The sequence below is a fragment of the Parasteatoda tepidariorum genome, chromosome 10 (genome assembly GCF_043381705.1).
Source record: "Parasteatoda tepidariorum isolate YZ-2023 chromosome 10, CAS_Ptep_4.0, whole genome shotgun sequence".
NCBI classification, from domain to species: Eukaryota; Metazoa; Arthropoda; class Arachnida; order Araneae; family Theridiidae; genus Parasteatoda; species Parasteatoda tepidariorum.
The window spans coordinates 71,633,656-71,655,110 of NC_092213.1; the positions used below are offsets into that span (position 1 = coordinate 71,633,656).

The window sequence follows — 21,455 nt, forward strand, 5'->3', positions numbered from 1 at the left end:
TTGATCTTAAAGACACAACGGGTACTTTATATTTGTTACTTTATTTGTTGTGGAGTGAAATAAATGTTTTTCAAATAAAACCGAAGAACTGTTTCTTAATATAGCTTGATACGTTACAGGGCTAAAGACCCATAGTTGATCATTATTAAATAAATATCGCTGCTAACGAGGAATATTTAAGTATATGTTGTAGAAATTTGCTTCCTTACATTAATATAAGTAATTCAAAATATAGTAAAATAAAAAAAGAAATATATAAATTAAAAAAAAAACAGAATTTAGTTATTGTTTATGCGCAGTGTAAGAGCTAGCATTAGTGGTAACTTCTGCAGCTCGAGCGTTTTCGAATAAGGTAAAAAGAAAAAATACACTGGCTAAATCAGGGGTCCCCAACCTTTTTGTACCTAAGAGCAAATACCAGAATATCGGTTGAATGGCGGGCACCATTTATTTTTTCAGGATAAATTTATAGTTGATAGACATAGGTGATAATACACATGACATAAATTGCACAAAAAATTTAATTGAGAAAAATTAATTTAACATATGAATATAATTAGTATTAATATTCTTGTGTAAATTAAATTATTACTAAATTGCTTTCAAAACATACGAAGTATAAAAATTATATATAAAATACAGTCAATATGGTCTTTGGCATCGCATTTCGCTGGCCAGCGCTTCATAATTGGGAGAACTGCTCGCAAGCAATCGCCAAGGTGTTCATCTGTAAGTCGGGATCTATATTTTGATTTTATGAAATTCATTGTCAAAAACAATGATTCACACAAGTATGTGGAACCAAGAAACGACCTTATTTTATGTGCTGCTCTTTTTAAGAATGGCATTTATTCCTTCAACTATATTCCAGAGTTTCTCATCTGATATAATAGTTTTGAGGATAAAGATCCACAATTTCTATCTCCACTTCTTCTCGCCTTACTTGAAGAAATTCTGAAATGTTTGTTGTTATTACGGTCACGTTTATTTGGTTGGTAAAAGAGTTAACAAAAAAGATTATCTAAGGCTCGATGATATTAAATTGTTGAAAGCGCTTTTCAAATTGATCTTTAAGCAATTTCATTTTTGCTATATGTTTGTCCTTTCCCTGCAGCTCCAAGTTTAAATTATATTTAGTTTTTCCATTATGTCCGTTATGAAAGACAAATCTGCTAGCCAAAGAGGATCTCTTAGTTCTAATAATGTTTGATTTTTGGCTGTAAGATCATTTTTCATTTCTTCAATTAAATGTAGAAATCTATCCAGTACTTTACCTTTTCTGAGCCAGCGTACTTCAGTATGTATTTACATAGCATTTAATGGTAAAATGGAAAAATGAAATACTTTATCTTTGGGCACAAGCAGCGGGCGCACCTAGACCGATCGACAGGCGCCATGGGGCCCGCGGGCGTAGGGTTGGGGACCCCATGGGCTGAATTATTTTACTGATTTATTTAGGAAAATCAATACTTTTATACCTAATTAATAAGTATAAAGTTTACCTGTTGAATCATTAAAATTTGATGCATGAAAAAATCTAAAATAACTAGGAATATCAAAGTAGTTGTTGAGTACATGAAATGATATAAAATAATATCATCTTAAATTTTGTAGAGTGCATTAATTTCCTCCTTTCTATAATTGAATTTTTTTCATGAAATTTACATTTTTAAAAGCATGATTAATGTAATATATGTCTACTTAGGTCTAGATCAAGTAGTCATGCAAGACGAAGAGCATCTTGTCATGTGGTACAAGAAAGCCATCTTATAAACAATGTATCTTTTTGTTTAATAAAACAGTTTTGACTTTTCCTTTTTTTATTGCTATTGATTTTATACTCATTGTCTCTTAATATTTTAATAAATAGGAATAAAACAATCAGATGTTGAAACATCATTTTATTCTATAACCAGCGTTGAACAACAGAGTCAATTTTCGATTTTACAACAGCAGAGTTAAAATCCAAAGAGCCTTATAATTTTAAACTCAAACCAGAATATAAAGCAACTCCTGGACTAAGAATTGAGGCAGGATAACATTCGCGGAGAACTTTTTTGAATTACATGTAGAAGAAAACAACAGAAACCTCCCAGAGTTAGGAGTTTTCAGGAATTAAAAAAAAAAATTTAAACGTGAACTTTTGGCAGAGTTATATGCAAAATAATTCTATCCTTTGGCGTAATATTGCACAGTTAAATAAGTTTCGCTGGAGGAAGAAAAATAATTATTGTCCAGTATCTATTATTTAAAAGAAATGTCAATAAAATTGGCTTATAAAGTTTAGAAATCGTGTCCGGAGACTTTAAAAGTATTCTTGTAATGGCACTGTCGGCCTTAACGCGAAGAGGAAGTAGATTTCTGTCTTTACTTTGCAAGTTTAGAAAGGCTGAAGGCTTAAAATGCAACGTATTATCGAGTTTGCTATTTTTTTTAAAAAATTTTAAAATACACGTAATTCCTTAATGAAAACAGAACATGAAAAATTTAACGAAGTGCTTTAATGACAATAAAACGAAGAACGAACTTGGCACACTGATTAGTACGTGATAGTTCCAGAAATTTTTGTTGTAAGCCTTCTTTTACTTAACCAGTTCATATGTCCATTTTTTCTGTTTATTATAGCTTAAAACATTACCCAACAACATTAGCCCACGCGCCGATTTGACAAAGACATCCATTTATATGTGATCCACATTCAAACTCCACTCAACGGAGGACAAACACAGACAGAGAAAGACATTCATGCCCTGAACGGGATTAGAACCCAAGATCATTGACTTCGTAGTAAAGTCCCAACAGAGAAATAGTCATACTTATTAGAACAGAGAAGTCAACTAAGATATTTTATTTTTTTACTTTCTTTTATAAGAAAAATCAAGATTTCGAGCAGTAAAAGAGTTTTAGAAAAATTTTCAGGGTGATGCTTAAAAATTGTAGTACACTGCAGCTTTTGCTGACCTTGATCTTAAAGACACAATTGTCACATTTTTATCAATCTCTCATCTTCAACACTTTTCAGGAGCTTGATGATGTCTTATCTTCTAACAAATTTATATATCTTTTTCGGAGACTCACGACTTAGTGATGAACTTAATACAGCTCTCCCGGTTTTTAGCAAAAACGGCAACTAGTGGTATTCGTTCATCCAATTCTACCTCTGATAAAATTCTGGTGGGAAAAGATAATGGCATGACTACGCCACAATCTTTATCATTTTAATATATTAATCAAAAATTGTATATATATATAACAACTCGTTCTAGTCTTAAGTTACCTTAAAGTAGATGATGATTGACATTAACGGTAATTCTCTTTTCCTACATTAGATTAAATTTATTAAAAAAACAGTTCGAATTTGTACTGCAGATTACTCCGAGTAACATTTTTTTTTTGTTTTCCATTGCATACATAAATACTATACAGGTTTCTATAGTTACCACAGGCTTATGGTGCTCTGGCATGTAAATACCGTGCACATTTCTAAGTTTACCATAAGCTTTTAGTATCTTGCATCTTGCCAGATAAATGTCATACAAATTTTTATGTTACCAAAGTTCTATGGTGTTCTACCTTACAAATTTCTATGGTCACCATAGCCTTACGGTATCTATGCCATATAAATGCAAACAAATTTCTATGGTTGCCATAGGGCTATGGCGTCCTGTCGTACAATATTCTATGGGTGTAATAGATTACCATAGTCTTATAGTTTAAAGGTTTAAATATTAAAATGTGCAAGTTAGGAATTAAGAACAAATAATATTGTTAAGATTAAAAAGTAATAGGTAAACATAAACGATTTATAAAATTAATGATTAATACTCAAAACTGGCAAGACAATTGAATTTTTACACACATAAAATCTAAAAAAAAATATAGACAAGTTGTGTATGTGGCAAGGCAAACCCCACAAGAATGCATGAGAAATTAAAACAAATTAATAATTAGGTGAATATGGCAAGGTTATAAATTATTTCTTAAATTGCGTTTAAATAGGCCGAATAGTGGTGGTCCAGCATTGTTGAACACCGAATAACCCAATAGGTCCATTGAGTCATAAATTTAGAAATAAGGGAATAAAACAAAAAAACTAATACAAGTGATAAGGAAAAATGCCTATAAACATTTTAAAGTACCACATTCATGTGTGTTTGATTATTATCTGAGCTAACTATTTAAAAAAATGACTACTCACCCAACACGGCGATGAGACAGCGATGCTGTATTGTGGTAAAAAAAAACGCAGAACACTGATCACTTATAAATATCTGTTTAATTGTTGTTGAATCGTTTTTACACATCGATTTTGCTCAATAAAATAGCTTTCACATTTTATCATTTCATCAAGCACAAGAAAAAAACAATATTTTCCTCAAAGTATTTCGAACATTCACATCACCAAATCAAAAATCTTGTCATAAAAAAATTGAATTCGTCATTCTCATGACGACTTAAGAGAGTGTATCGCTTTTTTCGTCATGCATCACCTTAAGAAAACTAGGGGTCCCTCGTGAAGAGCCAATGAGGGGAAAATTGGAAAAAAAGGGTACTAGGAAGGGCAATGAAAAAAAAAGTGGGCTGTTCAACCCCTGAAGAAACCATTGGTCGATAGAAGAATCAGTATAGGACAGTAAGACCAACACGTGGTTTCACAGTGAGAAAGGTCAAAGGGCTAAAAAATTTTTTTAAAAAAACAGATATCCGTCCAGTACGCAATTAAAAGTTCACCCACTGTGAGAGGAAAAGAAAATGTCACAAGGTTAAGATCATAAAATTATATTTTAAAGTAAAGAGCCAAGGGGCAGAAAAGATGACCGTTTTCCTCCCACGCTAAAAACTGCCAGCTGTGGAAAAAGACAGGACCAAGAGGATGGGGTGCAGAGAATAATATCAGGTTACCGCATGTGAAAAAATTTCCGCATGGTTGCCATAAGCCTATGGCGTCCTGTCGTACAATATTCTATGGGTGTCATAGATTACCATAGGTTTGTCTACGGCAAATTTTCCTATGAATTGTTCGATACGTAAAGGTCATATTTCTTTGTCTTTAGCGTAATTTTCAAAATAGCAGATAAATACATAGGTATTTATATAAACTTAATACACTCTTTAAAAACTTGTACGCTAAAACAATAAAAATTCTAAATTAAAAATATCATTTGAAAAATATCTGCAGCTTTATGAACAAAACTAACTTCAGTTTTAAAATCGCACACCCTAATTAGGTCAAATGAAGTACTTGTATAAAGAAAGCTAAAAAAAAAAAAGTTTTTTTAAGTAAATATATTAATTGATATATCAATGAATATATTCACACTTATGAAAAAATTATTATAATCGTAGGAAATACTTACTGGGAAAAATACCAAGAACTAAAATCAGTTTTTGTGTTAAGTATGTCAACTGACTCATTAGTTCATTGACTAGTTTTTTTTTAATATATCTGTTTATTAATGGATGTAATTTTTTTGTCTAGGATAAAGTGACAGTTTACCGATTGAAATGAGACACAACATCCTGCAGTGATAAATATGTTGATTAAAACCGCGTGAAATGTATGACATAATAATTCTGAAGCAACAATAACATTCATTTTGATAAGCGCGTATAGAAACAGGGAAGTAGCTTTGATCAATCTACTTGGTCACTTAAAATCATCTGTAAATCACATCTTTTAAATCATATTTAAATAATGCACATTTAAGAAGGATGAATTCCCTTGATTTGTCATTGACCACTAGAAAGTTTGACCTTATTATTGCTCACTACAATAAATTGACAGAATTTATGTGTTTTTATTTGGAGAAAACACATATATACAATTAACAGTTGATGACCTCTTTGCAATCTTTTAATGCACATGAAAATTTTTTGAATGTATATAAAAGGGCTAGTTTTTCACTCAATTTTTCATAAGAATCCAGTCAGTAAAAATGGCTAGTTTTAATTATTTTTTCTGTATTCTAGGAATACTTTTTTGTCAAGTTTGTAAGTAATGAATATTCTCAATCATATTTTTATCTCTTTCTCTAAGTTATATCACACTCGTGTTTACTCATTATTTTATATAACAATTTTTCCGAAACACGTTTAGGTAAAGGATTTAAACCTATTACCTGCTACTGTTAATTTATTTATAGCAATGTAAAAAAAGAAAACAGTAGCGCGGAATTAGCACTTAAGTTTAGCTTATCAGCTTCCAAAAGTTTAGCTTGTCAGCGTAAAAAAATCAGCAGCGAAATTTCTAAAATAATATTCTAAAACTCACCTTTCCAATTATTTAAAAAAATATTTTAGAGAATCTCTAATAATGTAATTTATTTGTTTAATTGTTTTACAATAATCGTTTGGTCTAAATTGTTAAGATAAATTTAATTTGTTTGAATTTAACCTATCCTAATATTTTTAAAAAGTTGTATTAGTGTTTTTTAAGTTTCTTTCACTTTAATCCTACATCCTGAAAGAAATAGGTTTCTTCCGGACAATTATTACCTCAAAGTTATTTGTTTAACAATATAATTTATTTTTTTAATTATTTAACAATTAAAATGTTTTGTAAAAATGTTAAGCTACATGTAATTTGTTTAAATTTAAGCTATTCTTCAAATACTTCAAGTCAATTTATTGGTCTTTTTTAGTTTCCTAGATTTCTTCCACTTTAAGCAGTTTGAATACAGCATTCTGAAACAAATAGTTTTCTTCTGGATAATCATGCTCTGAAAGAAACTGAAATTTATTTGTTTAACAATATAACTTATTTGTTTAACCATTTAACAAAATAATTTATTTGTTTAACAATTAAACAATTGTTTTGTCAAAATGTTAAGCTAAACTTAATTGTTTTAAGTTAAAGCTATGCCGGGTAGCGGCTCTGAACCTTAAAAAAAAAACATTGATTTAGGGTACACCGGGCAGTGTCATTTAACTAGACCTCGTATATATTTCGGTTTTTTACCAAATCGGCTATTCACCGGTCGGTTCGGTTTTTTTACCAAATCGGTCAACATTCACCGGTGGAATTTAACAACCACCAATTTCGGTCATTCACAGTAACATATATATGAGAACACTTACATGAAAAAATGAATATTTTTTTTCTATCTCCTTAGCTTAACAAAACGCTTATTCACAGTAACATGTATGATATATATACACCGAAGAGCCATTACATTATGACCATCCTCCATCTATAACAACGGGCTCGCCCAGCTTTTCATGGTTTCTAGCCCAGGAGCAATGTTTTCATGGGGCACATTAGGACCCATAATCCTCATAGCACAATCCCTGACGTCTGAAGCTACTTGAACATAGTTGCAGACCAGGTTCACCCATTCATGACAACAGTTTTTTCTGCGGGAGATGGTGGTTACCAACAGGATAATGCACCATGTCATAAGGGTCGAGTCGTCATGGATTGGTTCAAGGAACATTCCAGTGATTTTCAAGTCATGTCTTGGCCCCCAATTCACCTGACCTTAATCCAATAGAGCATTTGTGATCCTACTTGGAAAACCAAATTCGTGCTGCCACGCTACCCGCTCGCAATGTGAGGGAATTGCAGGACCAGTTGGTGAGCGCTTGGTACCAGATACCTCAGACTACCTATCAGCACCTTATGGTATCAATGCCACGGCGGATGCTAGCAGTTTTGAGGGCTAAAGGTGGTCCTACATGTTATTAGTAATGTAATGTAATGACTCTTCAATGGTCATAATGTAATGGCTCTTCGGTGTATACCTCTATTAATCCCATGCGTTATTTAATTCTCTGTGTGTTGTTATGATTGCGCTGTCCTTTCTTTTTTCTTTTTTAACTTTTCTCAATTTCATTAATAACTAATTACTAGTTTAATCCTACTTAATTTTAATTTCACCCAATGTGTCCGCAAACATCACACAGGTACTGAGGTGCCTTCGTTGGCCGTGTAAATGTTCGTACACATTCTTAGTTTCCTCACGTGCGTCATGATTTTAAAATTCCAGAATTTCGGTGTCATTGATTTTAAATTATTTCTATTAATTACGTATAAAAGATTTAAAGGAATTCCATAGGCTAATATGCTACGTAGTGTTGCTTTCTGGACGAATCTTTTATTTACTCGTTTCAAAATTTATGTTATACTCAATGATTCTTCGTTTAATAATTTTGATTTAAAATAATTCTATCCATTATTAAGGCTAAATATTTAAAACATGGATATAACACGCCATGTTGTTACAAATTTACAGTAGTTCGAACACACCTAGAAAAAATTTAAAACTGGTATCAATTTTGTTGTTAAGAAACTATTTTAATGATAGCTTCTACTAACAAATTAAAATTTCATATCCTTCACCTTCGGATCTAGGTATAATTACTGAAAGAAGAGGATTACTGAAATTGAGGGACCTAGAAGCCAGCAGACTTGTTTATCTCGCTTTGCAAGTGGTCACTTGAGGTGTCTCTCGTATGTTCAGGGGCAAAAGACTTTTGGACTTTGCACTAAATGTAGGACTGCTCAGGCTTCGTCCGAGCATATTCTAAACTGTATCGATTTTAAGATCGACGAGGTTTTTTCAAAACCTTATCTGTTTTTAGACTTCCTGGACATTTTTGGACTTATGGAATTGGTCTAATTAGGATGGACCTCTTGGGGATTCGAAACAACAACAACACTGAAAGAAGATAGAATATTCCGGTATCTGCAAACATAATTATGAAGGCACCAATCATATCATGGGGATGGTTAGTCCATTTTTAGCGGTTAGGGGAGGTAGTATCATTGCAGTATTATTTTATTATGGCCGTTTCAGATACATTTCAATTTAGATATGAAGGAGGGATCCCAGAAAAAGAAATAAAGTCGTTTAGGAAAATTTGATTTATTATGTAAATCTTATTGTATTCAACATGGCCGATTCAAAAATTATAAACTAAAGAAAGTCTTTTAAAGAGATCAAAAGAAACATTCTTGTTATGTTCTCTAGAAAAACGATTAATTAGAGTTGGGGCTTAGAGCCTAAGCTTCCAGTACCTACGCCAAGAATTGAAAATTATAAGTAAGTGAATTGTTCCCAACGGACAATTAGGAGCATGGGAAGAGAACCGTGGATGGCGATTTATAGAAACATAAGATAGCCTAGAACAAAGCCACTCACCTCCCCCCCCCTCCCGCAGTCAATATTAAGTTTGAAAATAATATATCTAATCGCCAAAATACTGAGAATTAACAATGCAACTGGAACATTTTTGTGGTTACAAAAAGAGTTATAAACAGATTTTGTCTTCAATTTAGTTACGGCAGTGAATTAACACGTTCACGCCGGGAAAAGTGAAAATACTGGTACGGGAATAGAAAAAATACTGGTAGAAGAACTACACTGGTTATCATAAATTAAGGAAAAATCACAAAAATAGCGATAACTCTTTCAAAAGTAAGCCAAACCNAATAGTTCTTCTACCAGTATTTTCTGTCCTGCACCTGCAGATCCGTCGATGTCTTCGTAATCTATTGTAGTAGAGATCCGTATTCGAGGAACAACCTCTCTCGTCCGTGTCTTGGACGATTCTAATTATGATTGTAGTTAGAAAGACGAAATCTTTCTGTTTATGAAATAATAAGATGTTCTTTTAAGAACTTTCCAGCATGTTTTTCTGTCCGTAAATTTAATTATCAAAGTTCACAGATTGTATTTCAGTCTTTTTCACATCAAAGATTAAACTATCGTTTCTAATCACACAAAAAATATATAAAAATAAAATAAAAATTCCCTTTGCATTTATTCATCTTTGTTTTGACTCTCATGAGAACTGAACCAAACGTAAAACTGTTCTCACCGCCAAGTCAAGAAAAAAATGTAGATATGAGATATATATTTATGAAATATTCTTGTATTTTTTTTTCAATAATCGAACTAAATAACTGAAACCTTCAAAATCTGAAATCAATTGACATTCTGCGTTTGTTCTTTCGATTATTGCTTATCGGCAACAGTTGTTTATCGCTTGTTTCATTTGAGATAACGATATCGGATAACGGATCGAAGTAGAGCCCCTGAATTAGACAGGCCGACCTATCATTTATTGTTGGAGCGAAGAGTTATCATAAGCACAGCGAATAAATATTTTCAAGTGGTAGTTTATTAATTGTAATTCTTGGTTTCATAAGTTCAATTTAGTAGATTTTAATCCACCATTATTTCTAAACAATGCGTAGGCTTATATAATTCACCACTTTATAGTAATTTTTACATGCTTTACATTTTTAAAAGCAAGCAAATATTGTCAACTATTTGCAAAATTTACTTTGTAGTTATTTACCGTTTTTTAAATTATTTTGGCGTGTCCGCAGCAGTTGGCATCTCTGCATAACGAATAGTAAAATAACGTTAACTTGCGAACTTGTTTGCTTCAATATTGCTTGATAGGTCAGCTCTGATAGTATAGGAGCCTTAGATCGAAGTATTGTCGGTACATTCCTATTTATTATTGATGTGATGTTTGCATGTTTACTCAAAATTTTGTCTAAATTACCAGCGCGTCAAATAGACGCATAGAGATAGGTATACCACAAAGAAAATTTCAATATTTCAACGCTTTTGAAGAAAATAGACTTCAATATATAGTTACCTCGATCAATGGATAAAAGTCATTACAAGATATAAAATAAAACTTCTATCTGGTTTTGTAATTTTCGTTACAAAACTCAAAATGACGCGTACCATAAACCTAGTGTTAACCAATCTGCGTGCAAAAGGTTAAAATCTTTCAAAATTTGAGTTTACTAAAATCAAATATTTATGTTCTAGGTTTGATCTATTCATCTTGCGAAAAAATAGAAGACCTAAGTGGCGCTATTTCTCATTCCTACTCCATCTTAGGGGATAGGCTCTATCATAAATGTTGGACTTTGGAAAATCCAGACAAGAATGTGATTTTCATTCAACTCAATAACATTACTTTACATAACGGAGTAAGTATATCTTACATAAATTCCATGTAATTAAACGCATTCCATTCAATTATAACAATAATAATCCACGAAAAAAAAACTTTCAAAAAGTGCGAAATTAAAAATGAAGAGGGAATCTTAATTTGAATTTTAATGTTTTCCTAATTTTTAAAAACTTTAAGAAATTCATTTTCCTTCACCTCATTAGCATGAATCTACGCCCCATCGTAGGCGCCACTGCTTCCTCGGTAGGCTCAGAATTCTAGGGGGAAGTTGAGACTCGTATATAAATAAGAATTGAAGAATAAATATTTAAAAATATTTATTAAATATTGAGTATTATTGTATTTAATTTGTTTGAGTATTTAACTTGTTTCGTATCAAAATTTCATAAAAATATTTCACTACGCGTATATAACATTTTATTAATGCAGCAGTTAATTGAATTGTAGAAGCTTAAATGTGAGACGAGAAAATGGATGTGCCTGTTTGGACAGTAAGCCGGAGTTTGGCGGTAATGGGATATGACAGCAGCGCCTTTACTAACCGGTCAACATAAAGTCCAGCACCTTTCCTGGACTCGTGACTCATATTGGTTGGACCCTGGGTTAGATGAGTTACGATTTAAGATGATAGGAGAGTTCGAGGGTGGCAAAGATCCCACGAAATCATAGACCCGCGTTGTGAGCAATGCCCTGTGTAATCTGGTTGTGGCTCCATAATAGTGTGGACTGCTTTTTCATGGCATGGACTTGGTCCTATGGTCCGATTGCACTGATCATTGTCTGTAAATGGTCGCGTTCACCTACTTACAGTCATTCAAGGACTTCACGCACCCAAACAATGATGGGATTTTTATGCCTGTCAATGCGCCATGCTAACTGGTCTTCATTAATCGCGACTGCTGGTTTGAAGAACATTCTGAATAATTCCAGTGAATGAATTGCTTACCTAAATTGTCAACATGAATCCCATCGAGCATTTATGGGACATAATCGAGAGACCAGTTCGTGCACAAAATCCTGTGCACCCGCAACATTTTCGCAATTATGGGCCATCTATTGAGTATGCATGGATGAATATTCCTGTAAAAGATTTCCTACTGTTTGTTGTGTTCATACCACGTCGAGTTTCTACACTACCTTGAGCTAGAGGAGATCCGACACGATATTTAAAGGTATTCCATGACTTTTGTCATCGCAGTGTATAAAGGGCTTGAACACAGAAGAAAAAAAAACATCATGCCTTTGATTTGTTAGTATTAATAAATTAATCAGAATTTTGAAATTATAAGGATTCTGTAGCATACATTAAATTATGTCTTTTTTTGTTTTGATTATTATTTAGTGTTTGCAGCCTGCTTCAGGTGGTGTTTTAACAATAAAATTCTTGCCAGAAAACGAAGTTTTTAATTTGTCTTCTCAATCTCAACTACGCAATTTTACAACCACATCTTCTGTTGTTGAAATCCACTTCAAAGTGAATGCAGCTCAGCTTGCCGATGGGATGAAGACAGGTTTCTCATTAAATTTCACTCATAGTAGGTATTATTTTTATATTCATAATTTAGAATAATTTAATTAATAAATTCATTTCTCTCGCAATTTTTTCCTCACCTCTATCATTGTTCTCTAACTCTTTGATACCGGACTTTAAATATTACAATACACATAAAAGACGGATATTTCTTTATGTAAAAGTTTGTTTTCCATAATTTCATCTCGCATGAAGAGCAGCACCATCGACTCAAGACCGTTACTTGAGACTTCAAGGTCAAAACGGATGAGACCGTGACACATTTGACTCGCATCCTGTGTAGTGCATCAAAAATATCCATTTCAGGGATAACAGTCGAACAGAAACTCAATGCAGGTGACATGTAGTTTCTTTCACTATGAAACACAAAAAGAACCTGCCTAGCACGGAGCCGAGAACACCAGTCTTAGACAGAAGATGAGTGTAGGCGGATTTTTTGCTAGTGATGAGTCGCGATTCAGTCTGGACGGTGGCTCAAGACGCATTCTCATCTGGCGAGAACCCAGGAGTCGATATCGACCCTCTAACATTGTCGAAAAGGAACACTGACCTCGAGGTGGTTTGATAGTCTTGGAAGGCACATTTCTTGAAAGAATAGCTGCTTTGCCTTGATGTACTATCCAGTTCTTTCCAGTGATTATAATTTTACATTTGGTTTTGTCCGTAATTTAGGACTTAATAAGATAGTTCTGACTACTCTAATATATAATTAATAATATAAAAGTTAAATAGTCCCGCAACAGCTCATTGTGAGCCAAGGGCTTCAGCATTAAAATGACAATGCTTTTTATTTTATAAAAAAAAAATTTATGTCGTTGAATAGCCAACCTAATTTTATTAGTTTACGACTACTAATGTTCAACGCGTAGCTTTGTGATTTTGAACCAAATCCAGAAGACAGGCGAACTCCTGGATTTAGTATTGGGACAAATTTGCCTTGGAGGATTTTTTGATGGAGCTAACCCGCATTTTCGTTACATGGAGAGGAAGACCACGAGAACCTCTCACGGTCAGTCTGATGGGAAGGAGACTCTAACCCGTGATATGTCTACCACTGAGGATAATTCACATCAGCACTGTGGTCGGTACAAGCCGGATGCGGAATTCGTATCGACTGGGATTCGAACCCAGTTCGCCTTATTGGAAGGCGAACGCTCCTCCCCCTGAACCATCGCTGCTCAAAATAGCAATACTGTCGGCATTGAGCACAGATAGCCTTTACTTTCCAGACAAACTGATACCGACCTGTTTTCAAGCAACCACTGAGAACTGTGTGGTGCGATAACCACTGAGGATTCGCTGATCATTATTTTTAGTGTAAATATTTATATTAGGATCTAATGTCAAAGTACGGTACTTTTTTTCAAAGCTAAGTGGCAACCGAAAGAAATAATCGCTTGATATAAGCAAATTTTTGATACCACTTTTTTTACACAGCTGTTTTGCGTAAAACAGGCACTCTAGGGTTAAAGATAGTTTATTGGTATATTTTTAAGTATCGAATCAATTACTGGCGACGAGTTTATATATTTATTGTTCATATTATAATGAACCGAAGTATGAAACACGTATACCTGCCAACTTTCACTCTTTCTGAGAATGAATTTTACAAGTGGTAGTGAAACAATTACAGAAAAACAACCTTACTCAAAAATATAATATTTTGTATTTTGACTAGGTTAAAATTCGCTATCGTTAAGATTAGTATGCTTTGATATATTTGTTGTAATTATTTAAACGTAGTGGTGGTCAAGCTCATTTAAAATTATTATTATAATTTAAAAATTTTAATGACATGACATGAGTTTCGGTACCACTTTAAATACAAAATTAAAATCTTCCGGAAAAACCGGAAGAGTTGGCAGGTATGAACTATGGTTTGTCTATGTAAAGAACTCTCCTAGGCAATCGTCTGGAATAATGGCGGTGACTATAGTGAAGAGGTTTAACTATTTTTACCCTTTGGCATATCATTAAACAAAATCTAAACTGTGGGGAAATAATTATTTCTTGATATAGAAATGATCTTTGACTGCGCTGAAAACAGCAACTCGCAACGAAATGTTGACAGAGAAGCCAACTGCTCCGGACATCCCAAAATAGTTTTTAAAAAAAACAGCAAGTTGGCATCTCTGTGCTGACGACGTCTGAGACACGTCAATTATTGTTTTGACATAAGAAACAAATGACGTCTCCCAGACGTCTCGTATGTCAAGGGGTTATGCAGCGGTATTATATCATTAACCGGTTAACGCCCAGCGTCATATATTTAGGACAGTTCCTTTTTTCAAAGACATTCATTGTGGTGGGAAACATTTTTCAGATTTTTCATTTATCTGGGTGAATTAACCCTTTTGAAGGCCGTGGTAAGTATACTTACCACCACATTTTACCACTTTTAATTTAGGTTTCCATTTTTCAATAACTTCAGCTTTCTTGAATTGAGTTGGAATAAAATTGGTAACCATTTGGAGCAAGTACTTTTTGATCTATCAAAGACTTTTTGAATGCCCTAGCAGTAGAAAAACCAATTAATTTCGATAATATATTATACCACCTTTTTCATAAAACCACTTCTTGTATCATTTCAATATATAAAGTCGGGACAAAACGGATTAAGACAGGTTTTGGTTCGTGTCGGCGAGAGAAAAAAAAATCAGGGCAAGAAGCTCCCCTCTGTGAAATGCGCTATTTCTTGTTTCCATAACAACAGACGGCCTTAGATTTCTTGGCGAGTGGAGTTCTTTCTATAGAAAAACTATACGGAGTTCTTATTGTTTATAATTTCTTTGTTTATTTCAGCCTAGATTTTGTTGTTAAAAAGGTAAAGGCCTCATAATGGCCCAGATTCTATGTGACATAGTCACTTTTATAATTTCTTTTCGTTTGACTTAAAATTATTATAATTTTTCAGACTGTAACAGGGTGCTGACTGAGTTTAATGGCAGTATATACAGTCCATATTATCAACAAAACAGACGTATATTGGGAGCAGAATGCATTTATATAATAAGATTGAGACCAGGATATCTGGTTAATATTACTTATCACGATGTAAAAATAGGCTCTCATTTTTATCGTGATGGTTGTAGTGAAGATTATCTAGAGGTAAGATTCTTTTTTTTTCTAATCACTAAAGAACCGGTACCCTTTTAAGTAATGATTCACTAAAGAACCGATAATGATTAAAAATAACGTTTAATTTTTAACTTAACTAGGGAAAATGGGGATTTTGTGTAATCTATGCTTAATTTGACATCTCTCAGATTTACGCATCATCACGTAAGCTCTATAACGCAACTTTTGAAGTAACTCGCATATTTTCCTGATACTTATCTTTACGTTGTTTGGAAGCGATAAGAATCATGCAGCTCTTTCATGTATCTGGCATGTTAATCCCCATAATGTGCGCATATGGGATCTGAAAACCCCCATGAATACCTTGAGATACAAAGGGATCCCCCAAGGTTAATGTGTGGTGTGGACTAATGTACGACCGAGTCATTGGGCCTTTCTTTTTTACAGAAAAGACGGTCTCATCAGTCGTATTCTTAGACATGTTGGAAAACTTCGTACTTCCACAACTAGAAGAGCTTCAGCCACATGTCTTTTTGCAACAACATGGTGCACCACCTCATTGGGGAATCATCGTTCGTAGTTCTTTGAATGACCATTTTCCAGGAAGATGGATTGGGCGAGGAGGTCCAATTCCTTGGCCAACCAGATAACCTGATATAACGCCGCTGGAGTTTTTTTCCTTGGGGATTTATAAAGGACAATGTTTGCAGGAGGATTGTGTCAAACATTGATGACCTAAAAGCCAGAATTACAACCGCAATAGCCTCTGTGGATGCCGACATGCTTGCCGCTACCTGGCGTGAAATTGACTATCGACTTGCGACGAAGGTAGCACACGTGGAAGTTCATTGGAAAGGATCATGAAACTTTTTGAATCTATCTAACCATTTACGTTATTAATTTGAATCTATCTTTATTATTTTATAAGTTATTAAACATCAAAATGGGTCCGGGACTTTATGAACACCCTGTATTTAATTTCAAAATTTTGATTGAATAAGATGTGTGTAATCCATTACTTTTTTATGTAAATGTAAAAATTATAAATACAGTAGTTATTGCACTTAAAATTTTATTTTTGTAATTAAAAACCATTTTCTAACTTTTATAATAATATATAGAAGAAAAAAAAATAAACAGTCAAAAAAAATTTCCATTCTTGGCCCATTTTTCTGAAATATACGTCACTGGTAAGGGCTCTATAAAAATTATACTGCCCTCACCAGTTAAAAATTATAGGGCGGGAGTATTATTGGGGGTATGCCTGGGGTCGCTTACTTTATAATTCAGACCTGCATAACCGATCTGCATAATTGATCACTGATTCAGTTTAACATCTTAGTTCATTTCATTTTATATATTGCATACCTGCCAACTCTTCCGGATTTACCCGAAGATTTTATTTTCATATTTAAAGTGGTAGTAAATATATACTATTATTTCTTTTATAAACTTAATTTTTAAATGATTTTGATCACCACTATTCTTACAAAAATGAAGCACATATATTAATATGCGTTACAATCATGGTTGTCAACTTGAAATTTTTCAAATGCAACGTATTTGTTTGCTTAAAATTGAAGTTTTAATTCCATTTTAATACCACTGGGAGAAATGATAATGGAAGGGATTAAAAGTTGGCAGGTATGATATTGCGATCAACAGCAATGGTATAGTATTTATCCTATTCTAGATTAATGATGGAAACACTGAAAAAAGTCGTCCAATTCGCTTGATTTGCGGAAGTTCGGAGTCGTTTTCTGTTCAGTCAACAAGCAATCACCTATGGATGAAACTCAAAGCTAGCCATTTTCTAAATAAAGGATTTTATGCTAGTTACAACGCAGTAGAGATTGGTAAGATAAATAGTTTTAGGTTTTCTTTTAAAGCGTAATATTTTAAGATATATTTAACATTTTTATTATTATTGATCTTAACTTGGAAGCTTACCTCTTTATTTTCTCTCTTAATCAAACGTAAGTACTGCTTTGAAATTATGATTAATTTTTCTTTTCATTTTTTGAAGTATATCATTCCAATTTCACTGCTAAGTTCTGGGTAGGGATAAAAACAAGATAAATATCTCCATACAACTCTCATGGTTTTCTACTTTCAATAAAAACCCAAAGTTTAATTAACATACATAATTTTAAAAAAGCCGAAAAGTGTCCAGTACCACAGATTATAAAAAAGAACTGCTATTATGTGCTAGTGTTCTTAGGATGTTATTGTTGTTTTTTTATTTTTTATTTATTAATTTAAAACGATGTTTTAACTTAAATTTAAATACTGATTCTTTTCCTATTCAAAAATATCCTTATTATTTTACAATTTTTAAAATTATTGCACCAGTAAATACGTTGCTGCCAATACCAGCAAGCCTTGCTTCGGTAGATTAAAGAGAATATAAGGCAGAGGAATGTGCTCCTTGTTTTTAGCGTGACAGAAGGTCAAATATACGACTTTGTCACGCACATACGTTACAAGGGAGATCTCATTCCCACATCTCTCATCCATTTGCAGATCGTAATTTTGACCTGAACTAGAGAAAGATCATTCTCCGATCCAGTAGTAGCCCCCAGAGGCATTTATTTGTTACGGGAACTTAAAAGGACTTTGTGACCCCGACAAATTTAGCATGCAACAGTCGCAATTTTTTACATGGTAAGTCTTCGATCGGCGGAATTCAAACTCAGTACGTTTTGAAAATTGGATAACTCCCTACTATCCAGGCCATCCCGACCTACCAATGAATATTGATCTGAATGGCCAATGAATAAGTGTGCTTAACAAAACTGTTTTAAATTCATCTTCTCCATCTTATTCATATAATCCTTATCACTTTCATTATTTTTCTTCCTTCAGAATATGAGGATTGTTATCCTAGAGATAGCTTCGGTTGTGACCGTATCACTTGTATTCCACGGAGTGAAGTCTGCGATGGAATAAAAAACTGCGAAGATGGCGAAGACGAGTTTGGTTGTGGTAAGAGAATCGCATTTAAAATCATTATCACAGTAAAATAAAAAGGCAGTGGTTCGCAATGTATGTATATATATCTGTTACTCTTTGAAACAATTAACATATTAAATGGGTAGTGTGGCCGGTGATTATTGAAAATAAATTCAGAAACATGGAGAAATAATAGAATTTTATTAAAATGAGGGTTCAGAGCCCCATGTTGAGAATATTACATGCTGGTGGATTGATAGAAAAGAGAGAGATTGACCTTGGAAAGAGGGTTTTTATATCTTTTTAACCAATATATTTAAGTATTAATAGATCTAAGTAACGTGAGACTGATCAATTTCCGAAGCTATTAAAAACAAATCCAGAGATGCCAACTTGTTCCGGGCAGCAAATATTTTCGAGTGGTAGTTTATTAATGAGTGATTTTTGGTTTACAAAATTTAATTTATGTGGTTTTTATCCCCCACTATTTCTAATTAATTCGAAAGCTTATATTATTCGCCACTTTGTTTTAATTAAGTTGGAGCAACTCCATTGCCTGCTTACCTCATTGTTCAACCAAAACTGTTCTAAAATTCCAGATGAATGGGATAGGGGCGGCTTCGCGGCCCGGGTGCCCAATAAAATCGAAACACTAGGACTTAATTAAGTAGGGGCCTCCCTGGCAGAGCAATATCGCATATCTGCTAACTCTTCCGGATTTTTCGAAAGATTTCATTTTCATATTTAAAGTGGTAGTAAATAGATACTTTTTTTTCTTTTATAAACTTAATTTTTAAATGATTTTGATCACCACTATTCTTACAAAAATTAAGTACATATAATAATATGCGTTACTATCATGGTCGTCAACCAAAGTTTTCTCAAATACAACGTATTTGTTTGCTTAAAATTGAAGTTTTAATTCCATTTTAATACCACTGGGAAAAATGATAAAGGAAGGGATTAAAAGTTGCCAGGTATGGTATCGCCCGCCAAACGCTCTGTAAAGCGTGGAGGTGGAGGGTTGGAATCCCGCTGTAACCCTTGATGCATTCATTGTGATATCCTCCTCTGTGTTGTGCCATCTGTCCTTCTATTTGACAAGGTTTTATAAGCCTTAATTGAGCACACAAGCCTGGAAATGTATGTTGTATCAATATAATTAAGTCGTGCTAAACGGTTTAAAAAGTAAGCAAAAGTAGTCAAATATTTGCAAATTTTAATTTATAGTTGTTTACCGTTTATCAAACAAATATGGCTCGTCAGGGGCAGTTGGCGTCTGCACATTTTCTGAGATAATTAGATCAATATTATTACTTTCTTTGTGGTAAAGGTTTTAAATGATTGCGCGTTAAATATATGCTCTTTTTATGGATTATATTTTATATATAATTCTTTTAACTTTACATGATATCCCCTCTCTGAAGAAAGGTCTGACCAATAAGTTAGCCTATACGTCAGAATTTCTTCATTCACGCGATGATAAACAAAATTAATTAAATTTTTTATATTGTCCAATTTTCAGAATTTGTGAAAAGTTATTTTCCTGGAATAAACTGGATCCATTGTTCCGAACTGTAGTTTTCCAAATTTATTAAATTATTCATCCACGGAAGAAGAAATAAATAATGTTTGCAGTCTTTATACTCATTGTTTCATTCCTGAAACACTTATTATTCATAAAGTCATTTATAAAACATTATATTTAAATCTTAATAGACTTTCTTAGCGAGGGCCTGATCAATTTTTCTAGCTACTAAACATACATCATCGCATTTTCTGAGCTAATTAGACCAATACTATAACTTTCTTTGATGGAAAGGTTTTAAACGTTTGAGCGTTAGTTATAAACTCTATTTGAGGTTAATATTTATCACGTAGAAATCCACTCTAATTTTACATTGCTTACTCGTCTGGCCAATTATTTTTTTCCCCAATGCCCACTTGTGTTAACATCCGTCAATTCAGGCACATACAGGGCGATTTTGTTGGCCTCTCTTTCTGGGCACCATATTAGGTGGGCCAACGTCGCTCCCACAGTGAGGACAGATAAGGAAAGAGCATCCATGTCTTGCCCGGAATTCGAACCCAGAACCTTTCTGATGCAAGGACAGTTCCCTCCCCCCTACACGGGCCGTTCGACGTCTGGCCAATTTACTAACTAAAATAGTACTACATATTAAATTCTCAAATATTAGGTAGATTTTGCTAACTTTTTAAAAGGTTAAGCATGATTTATACGGATGCTGGATATTGGGGTTATCTCGGCGTTTGGCGCGAAGCGCCACTAACCGATTCATCGATTCTGTTTTGTCGTATTCTAGGAGGTCCTAAATATCTTTGAAGTTGTAGTATGTTGTAGCGACAAATCAAGTCCTTAAAGAAGTAAATCTTCAGTTTCGAAGTGAAAATCATCTTTGGAATGGGGAGATCCCCTTGAGTAGAGCTTTATGATAAAGTTAATAATATTTTGATAGTATGCTGTCTGAGCATAAAAAGGCGGTAATTGGGCTGAAATTCGAAACAACTTATTGAAATCTGATGTGGTGCATGTTTTTGCGTCGCTATAAAATTTTGTAGTCAATTTAGCTATAAAGCAATTGATATCATCAATGTTTAAGTCTTTTCTGAGTAATCTATTGCTAATCGCCCTTGGGGCGCCAGTCATTGTGCGTAAAAATTTACCTTCAGTTGTAGATAGCTTCTTTTTTAGGTTGTTGCTTATAGTAGTGAGGGCTGGGCAAGCATACGTAAGAATTGGTCGAATCGTTTGTATATAGATAGTTCTTTTATTTCCTAGCTCAAGTTTTGAATTCTTATGCAGGAGGACTTTGAGCGCAAAAAACGCTCCTCTGGCTCTTTTGATTATGTCGTTTAAGTGAGTATTCCAGCTCAGATTATATGAGATCGTGACGCCGAGGTATTTAACGTGTTTCACTGGTTTGATCTCAGTATT

The 21,455-nt window shown here is 33.6% G+C and overlaps 2 protein-coding genes across 2 annotated transcripts in view; both read left to right on the plus strand.

The window, feature by feature from the left end:
- Positions 1-1,813, plus strand: part of LOC107442790 (uncharacterized protein CG3556) — a 7,692-nt gene extending 5,879 nt beyond the window's left edge. The window contains exon 5 of the mRNA XM_043055313.2: positions 1,706-1,813. Coding sequence (XP_042911247.1) covers positions 1,706-1,773 — 68 coding nt within the window. The 3' untranslated portion in view covers positions 1,774-1,813. The remainder of the gene's footprint in view (positions 1-1,705) is intronic.
- A 4,061-nt stretch (positions 1,814-5,874) lies between these two features.
- LOC107442793 (suppressor of tumorigenicity 14 protein homolog) overlaps positions 5,875-21,455 on the plus strand; it is a 29,263-nt gene continuing 13,682 nt past the window's right edge. Inside the window, exons 1-6 of the mRNA XM_071186647.1 lie at positions 5,875-5,991; positions 10,791-10,954; positions 12,281-12,473; positions 15,384-15,577; positions 17,241-17,403; positions 18,413-18,532. Coding sequence (XP_071042748.1) covers positions 5,937-5,991; positions 10,791-10,954; positions 12,281-12,473; positions 15,384-15,577; positions 17,241-17,403; positions 18,413-18,532 — 889 coding nt within the window. The 5' untranslated portion in view covers positions 5,875-5,936. The remainder of the gene's footprint in view (positions 5,992-10,790; positions 10,955-12,280; positions 12,474-15,383; positions 15,578-17,240; positions 17,404-18,412; positions 18,533-21,455) is intronic.